General features: G+C 37.3%; 1 protein-coding gene across 21 annotated transcripts in view; it reads left to right on the top strand.

Annotated features, from left to right (window-relative positions):
* Phldb2 (pleckstrin homology like domain family B member 2) overlaps positions 1-26,171 on the top strand; it is a 198,633-nt gene that overhangs the window by 116,436 nt on the left and 56,026 nt on the right. For all 21 annotated transcript variants that reach the window (XM_078044250.1, XM_078044245.1, XM_021720659.3 and 18 more), the window contains 2 exons: positions 4,664-6,009; positions 22,995-23,378. In XM_078044250.1, coding sequence (XP_077900376.1) covers positions 4,664-6,009; positions 22,995-23,378 — 1,730 coding nt within the window. The remainder of the gene's footprint in view (positions 1-4,663; positions 6,010-22,994; positions 23,379-26,171) is intronic.

The following is a 26,171-nucleotide window of genomic DNA, read 5'->3' as shown; positions in this document are numbered from 1 at the left end:
GGGACAGAGCTTGGTAATATTTCATTCAGGTGATGAAATAACATTTGCAACTTCAGACAGGTTCAAGTGTATTAACACATCTCATCATCTAAAATGATGTCCAAATCATGTACTACTGGATCAAAAGTTTTACATATGCATTTTCATATGAGGGGTTAAACCCTTGAATTTTCTACTACTGTAATAAATGGGTAAAAGTTTGAGCTTGGGCTGAGTGCTTGGATTTTGACTTATGACTGATGACATCTGCTCTGCCTGCTCTCTGGCCTGCTGCCTTTGCCCCATGGGAATGCCTCTTCTATTTAATTTAGGTCTGTTCCCATGAGGATCCAGGTGGTGAAGATGGAAAAAGATTTAAAACGAGTAACACATGATTATTAAATACAGTTCATTTTAGGAGAGATACATTCCTAGGTGTTTAAGAACCATGATACAGAAATTAGCTTGTTTCTTACACAATTTTTGTTTTTATTATGTCATAGTCAGGAGCCTTGTTGAATTACCAACACTGAGGTTAGACCACCTCAAGTGGGCTTGGAATTTCGCTTATTTTCTTAGATTCACAAAATTTTAGATGTGAAAGTGACTTTATGTCACAATTGGATAAAACCTGCCAATCTTCTTTGGTTCACTGGGACTTGGCTTCATTGTCATTTTTTTCATAGTTACCTCCCAGAGACTGCCATTCTTACTAGATTAGTCCGACTCCATGTTCTTTACCAATCTGTTAATCAATACTTTATTCATGTGTGAATGGTTATCATTTACTCCTATGTGCATCTTTCTCTTTGGACTGTAAGCATTGTAAGGACAAGAAGTTATATCTTGTACCGTCTTTTTCCAAATGCCTAGCTCAGAGCTTGGTAAGCAAGCACTTAGTGAAGATAGCATCTTTAGAGTAACAAAAAAGGAATAAACACAACCAAATCTCAGTAACTGAAGATCATCTTCAGAGTTGGCAAGGGTGCATGTCTTCCTCATTCGGGGGTGGGGGGTGTAGGCTGAAAAAGCCTCCACAAACTTGTTTAGAAGCTGATCATCTACAGGAGGATTGGAGATGGTGAACCATGCTCAGCTCCTGATGCTTCAGCTAGAAATTGACAGGTCTCCTTCTTTCAAGTTTGATTGAAAGAAGAATGTAGTCACACATACCCTCATGGGGATGAGGAAGAGCCACCCTCCATGTTCTTGAAAAAAGGCTAACTGGAACATCAGTGACTAACACTAATGAATGACCACTCATAAATGTCTGATATGCTGTATGCATTTAATACCTATTTAATGAATAAAATACCCAGATCTATTTGTTAAGAATTTTGGGTTTTTTTTTCCTGTGCAATAAACAGAACCACTTCAAATAAGAAAATATCCTAGTAATTAAATTTTTAAAAATGAACATACTAGTATTATTGTCTAAGCTATGTTCAGCAAACATCTGAAGATTTTTTTTTTTTTGGTAACCATTCTGTTACTTTTATTCACATCAAGGATGGTATTATATTTGATATTTTAGGTTTTCAGATGCATAAAGTATGAAATGGATAAATATGTGTAATTAACATTTTTATCAGAATGTTTTAGCAGAGTAAGAAAAATGTTGCAGTCTTCAAACACTACATATTAAGTTAGTCTGGGGCTGGGGATGTGGCTCAAGCGGTAATGCGCTCACCTGGCATGCATGGGGTGCATGGGGCGCTGGGTTCGATCCTCAGCACCACATAAAAATAAAAAAATAACGATGTTGTGTCCACCAAAATCTGAAAAATAAATATTTTTAAAAAATTGTCTCTCTCTTTTCTCTCTCTCTCTCTTTAGAAAAATAACTCATATATAAACTATGAAAAATAAAAATTGTAGAAGACAGATAAATTAAAAATCACTGGTAATACCACCACCTCGATAATACTACTAATTTTTGGTGTAACTTTTTCCAGTCCATTGTTACTGCTGCTGTTGTAGAATAGGCATAGGAGGAAGAGAAGAAACTGGCTTGTACCAGGGAGGCAGCAGTGGAAATCGAAAGAAGTGATCAGATTGAGAATCTGTCAGGAGTAGATGTTGATAGGGTTTGTTAGTGGATACTATGAAGAAAGAGGTGCTAGTGTTGAAGGAGATCAATAACGACTCCCAGGAATTTGGCCTGAGCACCTGTGTGTGGGTGGATGTGTTAGCTGTTCCTCACTGACCAAAATACCTGACAAAAACAGTTTAGAGGAGGATAATTTTATTTTGCGCTCACCATTTCAGAGGTTTCAGAGGCTTGGTCCATAAACATCATGTCAGAAGGATGTGGCAAAGGAAAATTGATCAACTCATCGAAGTTGCGAAGTAGAGAGAAAGAGAGAGGGAGAGGAAGAGAAAGGGGACAGTGACAGATATACTCTAAGGCCACACCTCCAATGACCCTACCTCCTCCAGCCATGCCCACTTGCCTACAGTTAGGATCATCAAATGGATTAATCCACTGATGAGGTTATAGCCCTCATCACTGCCTAAAGCCCCACCTCTGAACCTTTAAAATGTTTGTTATATGAGTGCATTTTATACTATAAAATATTCTTCAAAATATAATTTTAAATGGTTGCATTCTTTTCACTCATATGATATATTGTTGATTATTCAACTCTTCTCCCTGTTAGGCATTGAAGGTATTTTTTGCCATTAAAATAATGAGCACTAGAAAGTCTTAGGAATCCATTAATTTCCATATTTCCTCAATATTGAAATATTTAATTTGGGAAAACTGGTCAAGACATGCTGAAATTTCAATACAGAAAACCAACTGGAGATAAATTAGTTCAGAAAAGAAGCAACTAAATCTAGGGGTCCTCTTAGTTTCAGTCCACTAAGGGAGCTGGATGAGCTATATCTCAAACTAGTATGGTGTTGCTGTCAAGGTTAAAATTGGTAGTCAGACAAATGCTGAAAGGGACATTTGTCCTGGGAACAGAGAGGGTACCAGCCTTGAGGAATGAAAGACTTGGCAAGGGCCAGATGACAAGGTTAGATGCCAGCTGGGAGACAAATCTAGAGAAGAACCTCAATTTTTTTTTTTTGACATACACTTAAAAAAAATTAGGCTTGTATGCATCCAAGCAAGACTTTGAAGTAAAGGGAAAGGGACCCAAGACAGAATCTTTTTGGTGAAGCTGCAGCTTTATGAGTAGTTGGATCATCACCAGGATGTAAGCAGCCATACTATTTCTTGGCGTTAGCCTGTGTAAGAAGCTATTCCTCACTAGGTAACCTGAATTGCCCAGGAAGTCCTTGAGGCTGAGCAAGCAGGGTGAAGTCCTTGATATGCAGCTGGGAGGGAGTGAGCCGCAATAAAATAATGGGAGGCAGTGATGGAAATAAGATAGCAATACTAGACATACTCTCTTTAACTTTTATAGAGACAATCACATGAAACTTATCACTAACCATAAGTGACACTGCGCACATAGACCACAGATGTAATAATTTGTGTCTTTAGATCCCAGAGAGCTGGAGGACAGCCTTAACAGTGCATCTGTTCAATAGGAATGTTTAAATTGTGTTTTTCCTTTGTTGATAATTAAAGAACAATATTTTTATCAGTTAAAAATATAACCTTTTTCATTTTCAGAAATAGTTTGTACTTCAAAGACATTTTCATAGCCTAGAACTTTGGTTTCTTAATGTTATTTAAACTAGGATCCAAAACATATCCTTAAGGAAATTTTTGGAAAAGATTTTTGATTGTACAAGACAGAAGAACTCTGATCTGCACTTTGAAGAACAGATAGGTTCTGAAAGGTCCACAGAGGGAGAAAGATGTTCCTGGTGGGGGAGAGAGTTTGCTACCAAAGATGAGCTTGGTGGTGTATTGGGGACTCCAGGGAATTTGAAGAAGACAGCAGTTTCAGGTTTTTTAAATATGCTGTCCTGACCATGTAGCAGCAATTTGGGGAACATCCTTTCCCTCTGTTATCACCTGCCTCTTTCTGATGAGTACAGGAACTATAAGTCTTCTTGTTAAGAAGGAAACTCCCACAGCCCTCTTTTAAACAGCTATCTTCTAACCCTCATGTTTTTGATCAGTGTCTAACACAAAACTTTCTTTCTCTGCCAAATGTAGATTGTTTCCTCAGGACTACTTCTGAGCACTTAATAATTTTAGCAGGGAAATCTAAAAGAAAAACCACCGCAGAGTCCTTTTAGGCATTTGCTAGGTAGGAGCAGGTTGTTCTCCAAGGACTTGAACGTCAAAGGGAAACTCTCCCACACCATTACTTGGTTAGAAATCTGCTCTCCTGGGCTGGGGTTGTGGCTCAGTGGCAGAGTGCTTGCCTAGCATGTGTGAGGCACTGGGTTCCATCCTCAGCACCTCGTATTAATAAAGAAAATAAAGGCCCGTTGAAAACTAAAGAAATATTAAAAAAAGAAATTTGCTTTCCTCAAATATCATGTCCTCTTGAGATATTTTTCTTTTTGGACAAAAAAAAAATCTCTGGTCAGTGGTCCTTGGTCTTCATTTTTCTGGTGCAATTTTATTAGGTTATTAGAAAAATAGAGTTTGTGTTTTTTCATTGGGTTGGGTCATATTCCAAGACTATTTGTTCAGTGGTAGACTCACAGGGGGTTGCGTTTTGTTGTTTTGTTTTGTTACATAAAGCTTTCTCTATTTTTTTTTCCCTTACAGAATCCAGCGAGATTATGGAAGAGTGTAGCCACATGCAAAAGCAGTTGGATTTACAAAATGGTAGCACCGAGGAAGGATTTGTAGTGCAATCCCTGGACACAGATTCCCAAAATATGATGGAGAGCCTAAGCCCAAAAAAATATTCTTCCAGCCTGAAATTTAAAGCCAATGGAGACTATTCTGGTTCATATTTAACCCTCTCACAACCCGTGCCTGCTAAGAGGAGCCCTTCTCCTTTGGGCACCAATGTCAGGAGCAGCCCCTCCTTGACCAAAATCCAGGGGAGCAAGCAATTCTCTGATGAAACCGATAAGAGTATGTCCATGAAGCCTCCCACTCCGGTCCTTAGCACTACACACTCCCTCAGTGGCTATCCACTTGGAAGGGCAGATTTTGAGCATTATACTGGCCGGGACACTGAAAGGTCCTCGAGACTTTCAGAGAAACCTCCCTATTCTAAATACAGCTCTAGGAATAAATCCCATGATAATGTCTACTTTTTTGGAGGACTGGAAGGACGAAAGGCATCTGGCTCACTCCTGGCCATGTGGAATGGTGGTTCCCTGAATGACAGTGGGCCCCCTCCCATCAGCAGATCTGGGGCAGCTAGCATGCCTTCAAGCCCAAAGCAAGCCAGGAAAATGAACATTCAGGACAACCTGGCACTTCAGCCCAAGTTAACCCGACACAAGGAACCTGCGTCTGAAAATGTCAGTTTAAGAACTAGGAAGTATTCAGGCAGCAGCCTAAGCCACATGGGAGCCTACAGCAGATCGCTTCCCAGGTTGTACAAAGCCACAGAGAACCAGCTGACGCCTCTCAGCTTGCCTCCAAGAAATTCTCTCGGCAATTCCAAACGAACCAGACCCGGGGAAAAGGATCTACCTCATAGCGTGATAGACAATGACAATTACCTTAATTTTTCCTCTCTAAGCTCAGGGGCTTTGCCTTATAAAACCTCTGCTTCTGAGGGCGTTCCTTATGCAAGTTCCACCCTCAGTGTACCTGCCAGTCCTCGGGTGGCTCGGAAGATGCTTCTGGCCTCCACCTCCTCCTGTGCCTCTGATGACTTTGACAGGGCTCTATTCTCGGGGACCAGCCCAAGCCATTCATTTCCTACTGTGGAAATAGACAGAGTGTTCGCGGCCAGGAGAAACTTCTCTTGTGGCTCTGTGGACTTCGATGACACTGAGTTGGACAGCCTCAGACAGGCCTCAGGGACCCCCCAGCCTGTCCTTCGGGAAAGGAAAAGCAGCATCAGCTCCATTTCAGGACGAGATGACCTCATGGATTATCATCGGCGACAGAGGGAGGAAAGATTGAGGGAGCAGGAGATGGAGCGATTGGTAATCTTTCTATTTGCCTCACTGTTTCATTGATCAGAATCTAAAGTTAAGCCTTAGAGACGCATTCCAAGGGTGACGTAGGGATGTAGGATTGACATCACATGTACAAGCCACTGCTGTCACTTCCTAGACTCTCCCACTATCTCTACTTTTCCCAGGACGCTATTGTTAGGCATGTGTGGGTATTTTGAAGGTCTGTAGTAGCCTAAATATCAATTCAGTGGCTCTTCAGAATCCTTGTAACTATACATTTGGTATAGTTACCAACAAACGGTAGTTGTGAGTTTTACCAAATTTCTTGCATCTTATAAAATTTTAAGACTGAGGAAATGCGTATTTGAATTATTTATATTGTTAGATCTGCAGGTGTATGATTATGATAGATGTAGAAGGTGGAATCATGAGTCATCAGGAATTAGGCAGTGAATTTGGCAAGTTATCTAGAACTTTGTGGCAAGTTGTCCAGAAAGTTGAAGGGTGTGTCATGGTGCTCAGCATTTCCTGCACATTATGTACCCCGTATTCTCCAGCCTTGTTTCTGAGCACACACAGTGACTCTCCATAACACATACTCACAAAATCTATTGAGTTATCCTTTTCCATTTAAAATGAATTTATACTTAAAGTGGTTAATATTGAAAATAAGAAGACTAGAGGAAATGTCCCTTGAGCATCCCACTAATCAATGAGAACAAACAATGGTATTTTTCCACTCTTTGTTAAGCATATATTTTCTTCTTAAAATAAATACATGTCAGAGATCATTTTGCTTTATTAATCATTAATGATTTCCTTAATGAGAGAAGCTATGAGATGGTAAATCTGTTTTACGAAAGTATAGGATTATTAAAGTAAGGTAAGTTTGAATCACATCCCAAACTCATTAACACTCTGAAGTACAATAAAATTGTAATCCTTGGATTATAATGGGCAGAAATGATTGACATCTATACTGGGCAAAATTTGTTGGACATTTTAGAATGAGAATCATATCTATTACTTGAAGTTCTTGATAAGTTAAGGTCTATTTTTAAGGAACTTTCAAATATCCCAACTAACAGTAGTGAATAAAACAAACATACATACCCCTAGAGAATTAGATATTCCTTAGGTGAATCAGTTATTCAGGCTCTGGTGTGATAGCTCCCATTGTAATAATAAGTAATCTCCAGAGATTATACATAGTCACAAAAGGCATTGTTTTGCAGCTTTGATTCCTTGATGTAAATTCAGAAGTTTTAATTAGCATATAAATACTTCCTTATAAATTGACAGCTAATATATACTGTGCTGATCAACTATTATTAATAAAGTCAGAAAAATAACTCCGTTTGATAATTTATCAAGGAGTGAGGGAGAACGTTTTCAATGGATTCTATCACTCCAGAAATCTTCCTTAAATCTTCTTAAGTATTCTATTACAAGGACAGAAAGCAAAACTCAAGAAATGTGTCTACATTGGGTTTTAGAATCTTTAAAAAATCTTTAGAATCTTTAAATGTTAGGGAATCTCTCCTACCTCTAGATTTTCCAAATATGCTAAGGTTCTTGACAACCCAGAGTGACCATTCTTACTGACTATAAGGTTGGGACCCTCTAAGTCATAAACAGATTTAACTTTTTGTGAGAGTTTTGTGGATATTGTTCCAAATACTAAGTTCTAATAATCCCTTTTCCTTAGTATTGGGCTTGTCATACTTGATGAAATGAGGCTTTTTTTTTTAAAAGGTGACACTCCATGTACATATAGTTATTTGTCTTAGAAAAGAAGGACTGTTTATTATTGAGTTTGTGCCATTGAAAAGTAAAGTGATATGGCCATTGAAAAGTAAAGTGCCTCAAAGATATTTCTTCCTGAATTCTAAGGGGTCAATGAGAACAAACTACCCACTAAAAAGAATATTTCATTTAGTTTGCCAATCAGAGTCAACTAAATTAAAGGTTGGAGATAGATGAAGATGAATGCTAGAGGGTTTCCCCATTACAACAAAAGATTCAAAATAATACCAGTAATACTCCAAAACACATATCCACATTAGAAATTTGATTTCCATTAACAGTTCAAGTAGTCCTATGTAATTAATTCTTATTTAACCGCAATTTGGGCCACTGTGTTGATTTCATTAAATCATCTATTTATGAACTAAAAACAGTTCTAAAAATCTGATTTAGCTTCCTAGAACTCATTCTAGTCAAGGCCAGGTCAGCTCAGCACCTTCTCCCCACAGGTCTGTTTTCTGAAATGTCAGGAGGACTTGATAAGGTCCTATCTGTGAGGCTCTGAAACTGTCTTTGCAGAAGGCACATTCTAGCCCACAATTTAGGCATAGTCTTCAGGCAAACTCCAGAGGACACTGAGACCACGTGGTGAAAGTAAGAACAAATAGCAGTGGTGAATTTATGGCTATTTAACAAATAGTCTCAGCGTGGAGAGCTCAGATTCTTTATCAGGATGTAAGACTAATGTCTTGTTTAATCAGTGTTTCCCCTGAATGTAAGGGCATATTACAGTGAGAACACTAATGTCTATGCAGAACATTTCTGTAACACATGTACATAATTTTGAGCACTTTTAATAAAATTAATAATAATGGTATTTTACCTGTATGGAATTATCTTAGGGAACGCTGAATGTCTCATTTTATTTCATATATGTCCCTATATTGGACAGTTTAAAACTATTGTAAACAAACTTAATCATTTATAGCAGCTTTCCTTTTGTAAGGTTAAAACCCAAAACTTATACAGATGATTATATAGAGTATTTAATAAAACTTGAAGATAGTTTAGATATAAGATATCAAAAAGATATGTGTCTGATTTTGGGGGGAAAGCAAAATCAAATATTAATTAGAGGGGATTTCTTCACTTAAATAATATAAGATTTTGGTTGCTTGAGAGCTTATAATTTTAGTAAACTAAGATAAGGCATTTTAGAAGTTCAGATATACTAGTCTTTTCGTATTAAAATAAGTTCCAAATGTTTTTAAGATGAGATTACACGTGGATTAATTATACACAGATTAAACAAAGAAAAGATGTGTAGTGTGTAATTCTTTTTTGAACCAAGTTATCGAGTCAGTCTGATTTGTGTAAGGATTTACTTTATATATAACTTATTTTTTAATGGGAAAAAAAGAAAGATTGTCAATCAGTTTTAATAAGAAAGGTCTTTTCCTTAAAAATATTTAAAGAATGAGAATTTTCCTTTTTTTTTTTTTTTGGAATTTTGGGGCATGTTGGAATTGTTTAAATCCTTGTAAATTTTTAGAAACCAGTCAGAGCAGCAGAGCTATTCTATAATTTATTATTATCCTCAGGAGGAAGGAAAATATTTACACAAACGCAGTGATTTTTTTTTTTTCCTCAAAGACTGTAGCGTAAGTTCTACAGCTTCAACCATACCTTAAAAGTAAACACTGAAACAAATGTCACTTCTGCAGCTCTCAAAAGGTTGGTTGCTTTTCCATTAGGAACAAATTATTTTTCTGATCTGGGACACATATAGAAACCAAACAAGTTCCAAACAACAGAAGCAACAAACAAATGCTTTGTCATCTCTTACCTTAAAAAAGATAGATTCCATTTCTACCTGACAGGTCACCAAGTGGTCAAACCATTAAAAAAAAAAAAAACAAAAAGACTAGTCATTGCATGCCACCAATGGGGATAACTCTAGTGGTATGCCAACCAGAATTCCTATGCAATTTGACCAAAATTCCCAAGCAAAAACAATGGCACAGAGTCATGAAAAGAAAAGCTGCAGAGAATGTGAGTCAGTGAAGGTAAAGCTCTAGTGTCATTTGAGATTTACTCTGGGAGCCAAGAAAAGATGTTCTGGGCTCCCAGCCTGTGAGATGTACTCCGTGGGCAGTGCAGTTTAATTGGCTCCACAGTCAGTCCACTTTCAAAAAGTAAACACTACTCTTATATAAATATAGAATCAATAGATGCTGCAGACTTATTTAACTCCCTAATGAGGAAAACAAGCAGGGGAGATTTGGTTCACTAAACATGATATCTGCAGTATTTTTAGCTTGATGGTGATTATACACAGTGTTTCATTTGGATCCTTTTTTTTTTTTTTTTAAACATGTTCAATCTTTGTTGAAAACTCAGGGTAATTGTAGTTAGAATTAAAGGTGGAGCTATAATTATGAAACTCCAAGGTTCATGATTAGTGAACAAAGCCTGTTAATGAATTGTAATGATCCATTTTGAGTTGATATTAAATAGCCTCCAACTGCTGTGCTATTTTAGATGTTTATTTTTTCCATTTTTCTTCCTTTTCTCTTCCTCTCTACTGCCAATTCATATTTTTGTCATTAAGCCAGCCATTTTCTGTTTTGTGATTTTAGAAACCAGATACCAAGTCTTGATTAAAAATGTCCTGAAGTAAGGGTTACTAAGTGCAAGGGAGGTCTTGGCAGGGTGCTGAGTGTGTGGAGTGAGTGCCCTTAAGCCCATGGACCTCGCTGCACCCATCTGGGCATCAGTGGTCGTTTTCACTCCCTCATTCTGAGTTCTGTTCTAAGTAGGACTGGGTTGCTGACTCTGGCAAATAAGATGTTTTGTAGGCTAGAAAAATCATTATAAAGTAGAAACATATTCTTTTATTTGCCTTTTTTGATATCTGCATACTTCCCAGTATAGAGGTAGTGATGGGCTACCTAGTACATTATAGTCCAGGCAGCAAAAGTCATTTTTAAACAGAAAAGGAGAAAATGAAAAAAAGCAACCCCTGCTGCTGTTAAGAGTATTCATTTGACAACTGCCAAAAGCATCTGGGTTCTATTATGGAGAACCAATGGATTCCCACAAATTGCATTGTAGCAATCCAGTATTTTCCTTCTGGCTGATGACAGTCATCTGCAGTGCCTTGGCAAATAGCAGTGTCGCCATTTAGAACTATGGAGGGTCACACTTGATACTTATTTCTCAAACATGTAATACGATGCCAGCTCTCATGAGGCACCATGGAATAGGGTTTTCTGGGTTTTTGCATACCCTATCACTATGCATTCCCTAAAGATAAGCTTGGCTTTCTTTCAAGACACAAATTAATATTTCCATGGTAGTTGTATGAATAGGTGAAATGTGTGGGTCAGCAATTCTTTGCTGTTTGGAGGGTGTTTTGCTCTTACAGCCCCTGTGAAAGCACTTTACAACTAAAGAATTTTAATTTGCAAGAGACTGGGATCATGTCTGTCTTGCTTGGTGCTATACATCCTATTGAGATGAGTAGAGTATCAGAAGCATCATATACATGGTGTTTGAAGAGTAACTAAGTATTTTCAATGCCTAATCATGACATTCGTTTTGTTTTTCCTCAATTTGTGACTGTTGTTGAACCCCTAGATCCCAGACAGTATGCATTTGGTTCCAGGCAACAGTGAAGCTCTATACAAAAGAATGCAAATATGTTGACATAATTACATCCTTCTTAGTTCCAGAAAGGGAAATTCCTGTCCAATTTTCAATTTAAAACGAAAATATGAAAATGAATAAATTTTCTTTACTTAGAAAACTTTGTAACATTCTTTATAAGAATTGGTGCTCTACGGGGTTATATGAAAACCAAGGCTGCAGGCCCTGGAATCTTGCTTGTGTACTGTTGAGCAGATCATAAAGTTAGTGTTTCTAAAATTAAGTGAAAGTGTAATCGAGGATGTTTATTTAATAAATTTTGGTGTTTTTTGAAATAAATGTATATGTTCTCTCATCCCTTAATGGTCAGATGCAGATACTATTTTAAAGACCAAAGAATCTACAGATTGGTATCAGTCAGTTTTGGGATTAGGAAACTACACTTCCTAGTGACTCCTGAGCCTGCAACACAGTTTAGGCATTCAGAACCTTTTTGGCTGAGCTGGGCTGAATTATTAAGATCCACAGCATTTCTTTCTTCATCAGTCAACATTCAAAGAATGTATTTTGTTTTTCAGATTACTGATCTCTCCTATTTTAAGAACAACGTCTTTGAAATGTGAAGGCACGCTTAAGTATGGAAAAGTATTTTGTCTTCCAGTCTGACTTGAAAGGAATCTCTTTCCTGATGTGGCTCTTCCGTTTGCTACATCCTGACTACAATTTTAATTTTTTTTTATGGTTGCACCAGTAGGAATTGAGACAATTAAACTGCAAATAGGGGAAGAGGGTCCAGACTTTTTAAAATAATGAATGTCTTTATAATCTAGGTTTGTATGATCTTTGTTGCATTAATTGATTTATTTTTCAGATTTAGTCTAATCCTTAAATGGAATTGTTTCTGTGGATCCTTCTCTTACCTCTCATGTTTTAAACAGTCGGTATTCCAACATTCCCTGTCATTTCCTCCTTTCACTCCCTGCTGCGATGATTTATAGGATCTAGCTCAGAAATATAATGCAAGCCAGAAATGTGAACCATGTATGTAATTTGTTTTGTCTTTTTTTTTTTTTACATCAGGAGAAGCAACAGGTTAAATTATAATATATTGGACATCACAAGATTAGATGGATGATGCCAACTACTGCCTAAATAAGCTATCCATTTTGGAAGGCTAAATAAACAATCTTCCTTTGTTTATAAATAAAATACATCTGTAACCACTGGGTAATATAAAGAAGAATATTATCATCAAATCACCTTTGGTTATTATAAAGTAAAGCAAATACTTTCTCTCTGTGTCTTTTGAACAGCAAACTGCCTGCATATATGTAGATGTTCATTAAATATTAAGAAATTAATCATTAGCAAATTAGGTCTGCCAGTCGTCCTCAGTGAACTGAGAGAGAGATGTCGTCATGTTTTTTCCCCTTCCTTTTCCATCGGAGAGATAAAAGGGCAGAAAGGGAGTGAAAAGAGAAAAATAGCATTGAATAATAATTTAATTACTTCACATTGGAGAAACAGAGTTAAAGTCTTAATTAAGTCTGTGTTGCTTAGTCTAAGGCAATAGCTATTAAAAGCAGGCTTCTCTATACTTGAAAGCCAATCCTGGGTTCTTGTGGCAGTACAAGCTGTTGCCTCTTGATGGTGCCACACATTTAAAAATGGCTGCTCTGAGCTAGGGATGTGTCCAAAATCAACAGTTTCACATCCTTAGGCTAAATGCTGACATATAGAAGGCATCGGCATCATGCAAGCTATGGAAGAAATTTCATTCTTTCATTAAATGATAAATCAAAATACAAACACTTGTTTTTAAATAAGAAATAAAGCTTATGAATAAGGTTCATGGGGAAAATATGTGCCAATGAGATGAAAATTGAAAATATAGTGTATTGAAATTGATTCTTCATAGTAAAATGATCCCCATATTTGTTGTCAAAATACCCAGTGTATCTAAATTATAAGTGACTTATTGAGCTTGCTTTTTATTTTTTTTAATTCTTATCATCTAATAGGTTTTAGTGACTCTTCTGGTTGATTCAATAATGTGAAATTTTCTTACCCAGTTCTAGAAAAGTTTGTGGGAATATTTGCCATGGATAATATTTTTAAGGTTCAGGATTGATTTTTCAGAAAAATAAAAAGAATCCAAAATACTCACTACAATAGAAACAAATTCTTCATTTTCTTGATGGAAAATTTTTGTTTCAGCTGTTTCAATGTGCAGGTTAAGACCTATTAGAAGACACTTTGTTTGAAACATTGAACTTTTTAAGATAATCTTAGAGTCACTTTTTTTTTTAGAAATAGTTCAGGGAGTTCCTGTATACCGGTAAGCTAAGGTACCACATCACAGCCAGGGTATGACTTTGATACAGTCAAGACACCACAAGGTCCCCAGTTGGTTTTTTATAGACACACCCACTTCCTTCTCCCTTAACCTCTAATAATCCCTGATCTGCTCTCATTTGCATAACTTTGTCATTTGGAGAATGTCCTGCAAACATACTCTGGACAGCCTGTAGCCTTTTGTCACCCAAATTTGTTATCTGGAAACTGAGTCCATTGTTTTATGCTTCCCTCCTCCATCTCTGAGACTGGAGATCTGAGTAGAAGGAAATTGCAGGGACCACACTTGGGGCTCTGTGGTCCTATCTAATCTGCTTTCTTCTTTCCTCTTTTTAGAGTCTTCTTTTATTTGTCTTACATATAATGTACACAGTCTAGCTGGACTTAAAAGGAGGAATACGAAAAAATATGGCTAGTAAGCTTCATCTTCCCCAAAGTCAAAGTCAGCGAAATTTGGTTTGGAACAGCCAAGAACTTTGCTCTGGGGAAGTCTAATTCACTGTAGGGGGGGAATCTTTCTGTGAGGCATGCTCTGTTGAAAATCTTTGGGTTGGGCAAATTGCTGTTTCTCATTGAAAATTGCTAAAATCATATCCCAGCTCTGGAATCTTAATTGAATTTTGAGTAAAGACAGAAATTTTAAAAAGTGCTGAGTAGAAGTAAAAAACAAAACAAAACAAAAACCAAGTTTCTTATATATTTAAAATACACTTTTTTGGGGGGGGGTTGTAAAAAATAGCTCTGCTATTTTACATAAGGTCATCTTGTTATCAGATCACAAAGTCTGGGCCTAAATCATGTTAGGCCAGAGTCAGCCTTTACAATTTGTTCTGGAAGAAAGAAAAATATGGTTTGTTTCCTGACATTATTCTTAGGTCTGGAAAGAAGACATACCATCTTTTATGTTGCCTTCTATACATAAAACTTTGTAAAATACATTTAAAATTTTAACACATAGTATTTTTGATGTGATATATCTCTCATAAAATCACATAACAGTACTGTTCCAACTGATATGTTGTTTGGGTAGTAGTTATTAATGAGCAGTGAAATATGAAGGTTGGGGCTTCAGCTTGACACTCTCCTGTGATAATCTGAGAGTCCTCCTTTTTTGTTACATGTAGACTTTCCTGCATCCTTACTAATTATGCATTTTAAAAATTCTTATTTTTCAAATAAAAATAGGATAGGTTTAGAATAGGATAGATTTTCAAATGTGAAAAAGATCATGATCTCTCTAATGCACTGATCATGATTGAACAAAATAAATATTAAATATAATTCTAAATTTTACATTTTAATTTGGCTGGAGATGTGGCTCAAGCGGTGGCACGCTTGCCTGGCATGATTGGGGCGCTGGGTTCGATCCTCAGCACCACATACAAGTGAAGATGTTGTGTCTGCCGAAAACTAAAAGATAAATATTGAAAAATCCTCTCTCTCTCTCTCTCTCTCTCTCTCTCTCTCAAAACAAAACAGAACAAAAACCATTTTAATTTATTATGTTTTGTAGACTGTGGTCTTTCAAAAGAAACAAACAAGAAGATTTCTGAAACTTGGTTAAAGCCAAAGTGAAAATGTAAACAGATGATGGTGCTATTAGATTTTTGTCATGTTTTCTTAAATGGAGCAATAGCTTAATTTCTTTAACAGAGGAAAGTCAGGTACCTTTTGGATTTTCTTGTGAAACAAGGTCAGTCCACATAAGAGTAAAATCATCTGGCACTTTTTTTGGATGTTATGTGGAACTAATGGTCATGTTGATCACATGAATCTCCTTTCTTTACAGCCAGTGCTTTGATAGGAGATGTGCATTTACCCCCATTCATAATGGGCATTTTCTTTCCATTGCTATCTGTTTTTAATTTTTTTTTAGATGTTGATGGACCTTTATTTTATTCATATATTTATTTGCAGTACTGAGAATCAAGCCCAGTGCCTTATACATGCTAGGCAAGCTCTCTACTACTGAGCTGCATCTTTTAATATTTTAAAAGTAGTTCACTTTTGACCTTAATTTTTTTAAAATTGAACATCTCATAACCCACAGGCCTGCCAGTTGATTTTAAATGGCAAAATGATGTAAAAAGGCATCACAAAAAGGAATAAAATACAGAGAATCCTAGCTAAATGATATCTAGGACCAGAGATTAACTTGAGCCTGCCTAATGGAACTCTAGGGATAACTAGGTAGAAAAAGTATGCCTTGAAAACATTACTGGATAAAAGCTAACAGGATCAATTAAACCAAAGTTCTATTACTTCAGGGCATGTTTGGCATAAATGAAAATTTAAAAAAACATGTATTTTATATGATGTATATAATTCGTGACATTATTAAATATTTTTATTAAATATTTTAATAATTAAAGATATTATTTCATAGGTATATCTATTTTTTCAAGTACAAGTGTCTCCTAAACTAGGAACACAGCTAGAAATAGTAGTAGGTAGAGGCAAGTGGGTTTGAGGGAGATGTCACCACACAGGTGAGTAATAGTGAAACAATTAGGTGTGTGAGGAACAGATTTATGAGAGGAGATTAAAAGAACTGAATGTCTTCCTGTGGGAATGAGTAAAGGTAGGAAATGACAGGCTCCTCAGGTATTTGGATGATGCATGGCCTCATTGGGGTAAGATACTCATGACCTCTGAGGCTTAATGTGGAGCCGGGGGCAATGTGAATAGAAACCTGAGTTTTATGTTAAGAATGAAGTGTGTGCACTGGTGGGAGAATGGATTTATTTGGGAGGGTAGTACTTTCTAGAAGCTACGCCAGTGGCCTTCCTGTGCTGTAGGGAATATATGTGGTTTGTGTTGGTGGGGATTGAGGGACCAATGACAGTGAGAGATGGAAAAGATTCCTTCTCCCCAGGTTACTGTGGAAACTGGAGAGAAATCTCCACATCTCTATTATTTCATTACTCTAGTTATCCCCTCTTTTACTAAAATCCCTTGTTTCTGGATCACAGAAAAGCTGAATGCCTTGTGTAGGGCCACACAGATAGTTACAGTACAGGATCCAAACTTAAGCAGTCTGGCTTCAGAGCTCATGCTGTTAGTCCCTGTGATAACCTTGGAGGAAGGAGGATCAGACAGATACAGAGGGAAATCTGGGAGTTTAAGCAGGATGGCCTTTATCTCTTTAGGGTGTTTGTTTGTTTTGGTATATTTAGTGTATTTGAAACAATATACTAAAAATCACTGAGTGGCATCCATTGCCCTAGTTATTTGTATATGTCTTACTCTCTTGATATATTGTTATTTATTAGTACAGAGGAGAACAGGTGTATATGATCAAAAACCTTAATCTGCACATGATGAAAGGTTGATGAGAAGTTAGTATTTGTCACATTATTAGTGACTTACCATTAAGCTACAGTTTCCTCCAGAGCAGGCAGTCCCCAAAATGATGTGCCCTGTTTCTAGCTTAACCCCACACTCATATGCAGTACAAACTGAGGGTACAGAATGAAGTGCTTTCTTGAAAACTTGAAGGCCGACTTATCAGTCCATAAGATAAAATGTTCTTAGCAAAACATTAAGCTGACCTTTTTGAAGATAATTTGTAAAGCCAAACAATAAAAAATCCCTTACTTTCATGTACAGATTCTTAATCAGATTATCTGTTCTAAACTGATGAAAAACAATTCTGAGGTAATGTTTGGTAAATGTGAAGGTCAATTACAAAGTTAAAAAATACTGTCTCCGCACAATATTTCTCTCGCTTCTGACACTTGCCTTCAGGAGTTTCCAAGACTACCCTCCGGTTCCATTGTTCACTAGAGGACTCACAGAACCCACTGAAAGTAGTACAGTCTTGGTTATAGTTTATGACAGGGAAAGGAAGCAGATAGAGACCAGCCAAGGAAAGAGGCACAGGGCAGAGTCTAGAGGGTTCTAGAAGTGATACTTTCATTGTCCTCACTCTGTCAATCAGGATGCATCTCTCCACCAAATTTGGGCATGGTGTGTGCTAGTACACACCCACCAGCGAAGCTTGACCTAGTTCTAGTTTCCAGAGTTTTTTTTTTTTTTTTAATCATGAATTCATTGTATAGTTTTGTAGATCTGTAGATTGAGTGAGTGATTGATTGCCCATGTGGTTGATCCCAGTTTCCGGGTTGACTGATACCCCATGACCCAAAGCTTTTACACTGACTCACATAGTTAATTGTTCTGGTGGCCAGTCCCCATCCTGTGATTATCAGGTGCAGCCAACTCTGCGCTAGACAGAGACTCCAATTCACTATGACTTAGGTCACCTTCCAAAAGTGAAAGGCAAAGGCCATGCCTCTGTTTGGATGAAACTGAATTCTTTATGACATAGTAAATAACTGAGATTTCCTTAGGAGGTTCCTTGAGTTCCTCCTCTCCAAGTTTTGAGCCAGGTTTCTGCCTAAAATTAAGCACAGTTTATCAATCATAATGAGTTTCTTCTGTTGGAAAAGGAAAAGCAAAAAGAAAAATGTATCTTGGAGGTTTACTACAACATGGATCCATTTCTCCCCTGTACTCCATAGCCAGTGTGGGTTGATTGAGCCCTCTATTTCATCTCTTCACTTGGGACCCAGGGTGATGGAGACAGCACCATCTGGAGGGTCACTTTGCCATAGCAAAGCAAGGCATTTAATGAATTATGTACTTACTGTTCGTGCAGGAATGACACTGCTTCTCAAATTTCACTGCTCAGTGCAAGTCTGAGGGCCACATTGAGTTTGGAGATGAGCAACAGAAGAGATTTTTTTTTTGCCCCAGTTACTACCCCCAGGGATTTAACTATAAAACCAAATAAACTCACATAAAATATTTTCAGCCATTGCTTCTTTTTCCTCCTGACTATCCCACCTGATTAACACACCAGCATGTGTTGGTGAAATCCTGGGAATTCTTCACACTTGCTACCTCTTCTTATTCTGCCGCTCATTTTAAACTAGGGTTTATGACTCTTATTGATGTATTTTAGGAATCTTTTCCAAAAGTTTATTTGGAACTGTTGGAATTCCTTGAAGAGGAAGATAGGTGGCCCATTTCTATGTAGGAACCTCATCCTACTTCCTAGCTGAGAATCCCTCACTCTAGCTACAGTCTAGTTGCTAATTTCTGAGCATACCATCACATTCCTCAATTCTGTATCCTTGGTTCTGTGATTCCTTCAAGGACATGCCCTGCCTACCCACTGCCCCAACATACCACAAGACTTATATTTATCCTTAAGGACTCAACTCAAATTTATTTTCTGTAATTTTTGTGTATTGTTTCCCCATATGTGAATCCATAGGTTTTCCATAAACTGTTACCATTGTTTCTGTAACTGATCACTTATTCGGACCTCCTGTTAAGGATTTGATGGTGGATTCAAAAATCAAGAAAACAAATTTGTCTTTTTTAATATCTTTTTAAAATCTATATATCCCAAGCACATTACTAGGCAGCAAGTAACAATAAATTTTTTGTCAAACAGAAGATTATGAAGACATTGAATCCCTAGGGTTAATGGAAGAGAAAAATAAAACCATACTTACAGTACATGTCTTAAAAAGAAAAAAAAAACTAATTTCAATTTAATTATATCTAAGTATTACAACCTTTTGTTGTATGCAACAAGTGACCCAACATACAACAGAATGATTTAATAAAGATTTCACATGTGCTTAGGTGTCAACAGTTGTTTCCCTACATTATTATTATTATTATTATTATTATTGGTACTGGGAATTGAACTCAGGGGTACTCAACCACTGAGTTACATCCCCAGCCCTATTTTGTATTTTATTTGTAGACAGGATCTCACTGAGTTGCTTAGTGCCTCGCTGTTGCTGAGGCTGACTTTGAACTCCCGATCCTGCTCCCTCACCCTTCCAAACTCCTGGGACATAATTCATTTTTTATTCAGTACATTCAGTCCTGAGGCCTAGATGGACTGGTATTGGATATAGGAGACAGGGTGCATGCAGAATGTGGATGGCTATGTAGCTGCAGTGGGGCAATGTCAGACGCATGCCTCTGAAGAAGAAACAAAGCTCTGAGGTCCAAAAACGTAGTCCCAGTTCACAATTTTGTTTTTTAACCTCTAAGAGAAAAACAATTGAATAGCAATATTTTTTAGGTATTTTTTTCTAACATCTGAATCCCCTTCAAAGCTTTTTATGACATGTGGGATATGAAGATGGAGGGAAGAGAAGGGAAACACAAATTTTTAAATATTTTAACTAATTTGATTCAAAGTGACCTAATCTTAAATCCTTAGCACCAGTGTTTTCTGGTCATTTGCGGGTATTTAGTCTTTGTACTGGTAGCTTTAAAAAAAAAAAAATGGTAGATGGATGATTTTGGAAACTGGGTAGGATTTGGAGAACTTAAAGAAGGTAGCCTCCTGAATTTGCAGGTTTCCAGGTGAAACTTCAAGGAAAGTTGAATTTTGGGGAGGACGCTGTGCATCTCAGTGCTGAGAGCAATTCCAGTTTGTATTTGAGATTTCAGCATCATTATTAACATTGCCCTCTTTGATTCTCAGAGAGTTCTTATCCATAATCATTACTCTTCTTTTGGGTCACAGAGTGAAGGATATTATTCTGGTGGCAGCTGCAGAATAAGATGATATATAAGAAGAAATAAGATGCCAGAATTCAGAGGGCTGAAGGGAGTATTATCTTAGGAGGGTAATTTCTGTTCGGGTTTTCCTTAAAAGGCTTCCTGAAGTGCTTTCTGAAATGCCTAGCAGACTTTCTTCTGACGTACTTTTCGACATCAGTTTATTTTTCTTCGGTGTAGCTTTTATGGGGCCAGAGTGTCTCAGCACAGCCTGGATTTCTTTTAGACGTGTGAGCAGCATTGTGGTGTGTGTGTGTGTGGTGTGTGTGTGTGTGTGTGTGTGTGTGTGTGTGTGTGTGTGTGTGAGAGAGAGAGAGAGAGAGAGAGAGAGAAAGAGAGAGAGATTCAGGACTGAACAGACTGGCTGTGAATGGTGTGATGAGAATAGAGAGAGACACATACCAGTAGACCAAACTTCCTGTGCACAAGCCTTTGAATACTGCGTTTCACTGTCTGAAATAGCATTCATCATAAGGCTAGGATCATTTATTCCCTTTGGAATTAAGCAATAGCCCTGGCAGCAAAAGAAACTATTTGGGGAAGGATGTGGGAGGAATTTTGCTATGTGTTCCAGTCTAGGCAGAAGTATCTTTCATCCTTTTGAAGACAGCAGCCTTCACTGGATCAATGGAAACTGATAACTTTTAGATAATCCTGAATGTAATTCATGCCAAGACTAATATATGCATATAAAGATCTATGAAGATTACTAAAGGCTGAGGTTAGGTGCTTCAACTTAATTATCTAAATGCCAGAAAGGGAACTGTTCTTTGGAGATTAGCCTCTAATGCAGATGCTGTGGAGAAAGGGTAAGATAACTTTTGCTCCTGTCCCTCTCCCCACTTACACTTTTGCAAGTTGTTCGAGTATTTCCATGTAGAATTTTCTTTATTGTTGGAGAAGTTTAAAACAAAGCAATGAAGGTTGCATCCTGGCAATCCCTCCCCATAAAGCTGAAGTGGGTAGGGCTTGGCAGCTGGTGGCAGCTGTAGAGATAAATAAGCAGCAGGGTTGCTGGATGGACAGGGTGCCGAAGAGCCTGGGGCTGAGGATGTGTGGCCATGAGTGCCTGCCCTGGGAAGAGGCCATGAGGACCGAGCTGCAGCTGGAGTCCAGAAGTTCAGGCAGTGAAAGGGAGGTGGGAGTTTATGGGAACTAGTTTAAAGGTCTCTTTGATCAAGCTATTGCCCCCTTTTTCAGGGGGGGTACTTTAGAGGGTAGATATAAGTCAGATATACCTTACATGACTTCTAACTTGTCATTTAATTGATAGGTTTAATGGTAACTAGGGAGTTGGACTGTTCCTATTTGACTTTTCTACTTGTTTCTACCTCAACTAATAAAAGAACTAACTGCATATGAATTTTGACTTTACAAATTAGCTAAAATTGGAATGAAAACAGCTGTTTAGTGCTGCTTAATATTTTCCTGTTTTATTACTGATCAGCAGTTTGGAATGTATTTTTATATGGAGGGCTTTTGGAGTCTTCCTTCAGTGTGGTAAATATAATCACAACAGATAGCCTTTGTTTTAGGCTCTTTTTTTTTTTTTTCATTTCAGCATGAGAATTAATGTGAAGGGTAAACACATTGAGGTTCCCCACCCCAAACAATGCTGTCTAGGTTTATGAGAGGCAATTAGTAAATTGCTTCCCATTGCTCAAAATATGTAATTAATCTACCTAAAATAAAAAAGCATCAATGTCTGTTCTGCATGAGGCATGTGTAAAGGGGGCATGTCGTAGGACTATTTTAGACATCAATGGCCTATATGTTGATTTTTTTAAGCAAATAAACTATCATTTTATTTTCCAGCTCAATGAATCAAATGTTTAATGATTTTAGAATTTGAGTTACATTGATATCTCTCTATTTGGATTTATTGTGGAATTCTCATTTTAGTGCAACATTTGTACTTTTTAAATAATTTCAATTATTCACATAAGAAAGTAGTAGAAAAGATCTTTACATGATAACCAGGCATAAAAAAGTTTTTCAAATTTTGAAACACTTCAAGAAAATTAGGAAGACAGAGATATATCTTTTTTTTTTTTTTTGGTACTGATGATTGAACCCGGGGGTGCTTAACCTCTGAGACACATGCTCAGCCCTTCTTTATATTTTATTTAGAGACAGGGTCTTTCTGAATTGCTTTAGGACCTTGCTAAGATGCTGAGGCTGGCTTTGAATTTATGATCCTCCTGCCTCAGCCTTCTGAGCCTCTGGGATTACAGGCATGCACTGCCGGGCCCGGCAAGATAGAGATGTATCTTTTAAATTAGAATATTATTTTAAGTACTTTTTTTCTCTTTGTGTGTCTAATAGTGAATAATAGGTAGATAAGTAGAAGGTGGTAAAGGATGGTTAGGAGGAGAAGATTTTAAACATCTTTGAAGTATTTAGAGATTTAGTCATAAGAAATGGCTTCCCGAGTGCTAAGATATGCACTAGAGTCAATCCTGAGATATAGAGATCAACAAGGACAGCCAAAATAGTATCTAGGACAAAACCAGGCATTGCAAACTGTTTCATCTTGATCTTTAAATACATCCTTAAAAGATGATGCAAAGTCAGCACCAGCCAAGTGTCTGTGGGTTGATAGCCTTTATATTGGGAGTTGTCTCCATTCTCACAAATCCGTTGACCTTGCCCTTCTCTCTGTGCTCTAGGAAAGACAGCGTCTGGAGACCATCCTCAGTCTCTGTGCTGAGTACACGAAGCCTGACAGTCGCTTGTCCGCAGGCACGACCGTGGCAGATGTGCAGAAAATCAACAGGGAACTTGAAAAGCTGCAGATCTCCGATGAGGAGTCAGTGTTTGAAGAAGCCCTGGTGTGCCCTGACACAAGATACAGGTGTCACCGGAAGGGCTCTCTCCACAATGCGGATTTGGCGGGCTTTGGGAGCCTCAGTCAGAGCAGTGCCAGCTTCCTTGCCCCCAGGAACATCAGGAACGATGAACTGCTTGGCGACCTCACCAGGACTCCCCCAACACCCCCGTCTGCCTTTCTGAAAGCTTCCAGCGAGTCCTCCTACCTAAGTATCTTACCAAAGGTAATGCCGGGTAGCAAAGAAACCAGGATTTCGAGCCTAGGGATATGCCTGTGCTTTGGGCTAGAAACCAAAGATTTTATCACACACGTTTTCCAGAATATTTTCAGTGAAAAATCAATGTAAAAGATAATAAACTGAACAAGGTTTAGAAAATTGGAGTGTTTACTAATAAGTAAACAATAAGTAACCAATTTACATTGTAAAAAATATTCAGTACAGATGAGAAGAATGAAGTTTCTCCCTCTCCACTCCCAGTTGTACACCTGAGAGATAAGTATAGTTAAATATCTCACCTGTCTTCCTAATATTTTCTGTTCACAAACAACCACATATTATAGGCATAGGCACACATATGCACACCCATGACAGTATGCATTTATCCTTATTACTATATATCCTGGGCATTTTGCATATTAGTACACAATAGCCTTACTCCATTTTTTTAATGGTGAAATTGAATTCTATATTTTGAAAACACCATGTGGGTTATTCCAAGTTGTTTGCTAATAAAATCCACAGCCAACATTCTAGGATATATATGTTTGTTTTTTGCACACTGTGCAAATGCATCTGTAGGTTCACTCATTTTAATCAATATTTCCAAAATTACACTCTCTAAAAACTATATTTCCATGTGACAGTGTCACTGATAGTTTATGAACATACTTTCATCTCCATACATTGGCCAAAGTTGCATATTATCAAAATTTTTCAATTCATCATATTGATAGGTATTCAAATTTATCTTTATACATACAGTAGGGCATATTTTCACATTTTGAATTGTTAATGTATTTTTCAATCCACTTATTAAAAATTGTTTCATCCTGTGTTTTATTGTAGAAGAGCTATTGTAGGCAAATTAGGCAAATTAAGCTATCACCATGAGTGGTTATCCCATTGACTTTATGGGATTTTTGTTTGTATGTTTGTTTTGCTTTACGTGTAAGAGTTTAACATTTATTTGTAATCATAATTATTACTTAGTTTTCTGATTGTAGTTGGTTTAAAAATGTCTTATCAATTTTAGAATTTCCTAAATTGGGTTCAAAGGCAATTGTTAGTATTGTTATTATTATTATTAGTAGTAGTAGTAGTGGTAGTAATAGCAGTATTTTTGCACAATTTAAAAATTTCCCCATTCTTTTCTAAAAAGGAATTGAAGGAGCTTACAATAAAAGATATATATTTTATTAAACTAAAATTAGAACACCAAAATAAAAGGAAAAACAGTGCCATAATTATAAGGTAAATTTACTTATTTAAGAATAAATAGGATTAATTAGTTAACTTAAGTAATCTTACCATTAAGTCTCACTCTGAATTCTTGGTGATTATGACCACAGAACAATAACAACGGAAAAGACTCATCAGGAATTTTTGTTATAAGGAAAGGGTGCACATTGATTCTTTGAGAGAAACATCATGGTATTAAATTCTGATAGCAGTTTATCACATAGTCATATTCAGAGGAGTTTGTGTGTTTGGTTTATTGTTTCTGTCATTTCAGGGATTTTTGTCTATTTTTTTCTCATAACCTCCATCTCCTTATTGAAGTAATCTTTTGCTTCCTGTACTTACTTATGTAGCTCTTATCTAAATGACCTTTTACTGCCTGTATTTGCTCTCTTATATCATCCTTTAATTCACAGAACATTTTAATTATGTACATCTTGAACTCCTTCTCTGTCATTTCTTCTGCTGTGCTGGCCATGGATTCTAATAATGTAGTATCTTGATTTGTTTGGGGTACTTTCTTCCCTGTTTTTTTCATGTTGTTGTGTGTCTTTCCTTCTAGCACTGCAGATCCGCGGTGTTACCTTTTTTTACACTTTAGGTTATAGTGCCCCTGCAAGATTCCAATACCTCTCCTTTGAGGGGAAGAACAATGTTAATGATCCTAATATACAACCTTAAACTAAATGGTTGCTATTAAGGCGTTCACAGTTTGTCACAATATACAGAAGTGGTGAGTTCAATTGATTTCTACAATATAACAGTAGGTTTGCAGAAGGGTTTACAGTTTCTGATGGTGGACAAAGAACCGGGAGTGAGGTATAGGATAAGATGTTGAAGGGGTAGAAGGAGAGGATATAGAGGTATTAGATCTTAGGACATATGAAAAAGAAATCTGAAGAAGACAGTAGCAGGGGAAGAGAGAGGAAGTGATCTTGGGGAGACAAGTAAGTGGGAAGACAATAGAGTATATAAAACACACATAAATATTTTAAAAAATTAAAAATGTAAAAACAGGAGATAATAAAAGAATATACAATACAACTGTAATATACTATTCAGACATCCCCATTCTCAGTATCCTAATTCATGCACAACACTTGGTTTCACAAATGTTGGGGATGTGAGGGCAGGAGAATAGAGAGGGATAAAAAAGAAAAAAGTCCTGAAGAAGAAACAAGGATTGTTTTGGTTCAATATCAGAATCTTTCCTGCTTCCTTTCTCCTCCAATAGGTGATATTTTCTGTTATTTGCTGGTATCTCCACCCTCAGGATGTTGTAGGTTACCAGGGTGGAAGGGTTGGTCTTGGGTGCAGGGCACCTGGAAGTGGGGTATGGCACCAGTTGGTCTCAGATAAAAGACTGCACCCCAAGCATCTCCTCTGGGGCCCGCTCATGTGATGTGGGTGCTTGGTCTTATCTCCTTATATCGCCTGTAGACCTCACAGTTCCTAGCCTCTAAGTTAGTCTCTAAACTGTATTTCACTCACCCTCTTTCTTTCTACTTCCTAAATGAAAGACCTTTCTCCCGGGAAGTCTTGTGGGTTGTACTCAGG

This window comes from Ictidomys tridecemlineatus, chromosome 3 (genome assembly GCF_052094955.1).
Source record: "Ictidomys tridecemlineatus isolate mIctTri1 chromosome 3, mIctTri1.hap1, whole genome shotgun sequence".
Lineage (NCBI taxonomy): Eukaryota > Metazoa > Chordata > Mammalia > Rodentia > Sciuridae > Ictidomys > Ictidomys tridecemlineatus.
Note: the sequence above shows the minus strand (reverse complement) of the source record. Positions and strands in the feature narration are given on the sequence as shown.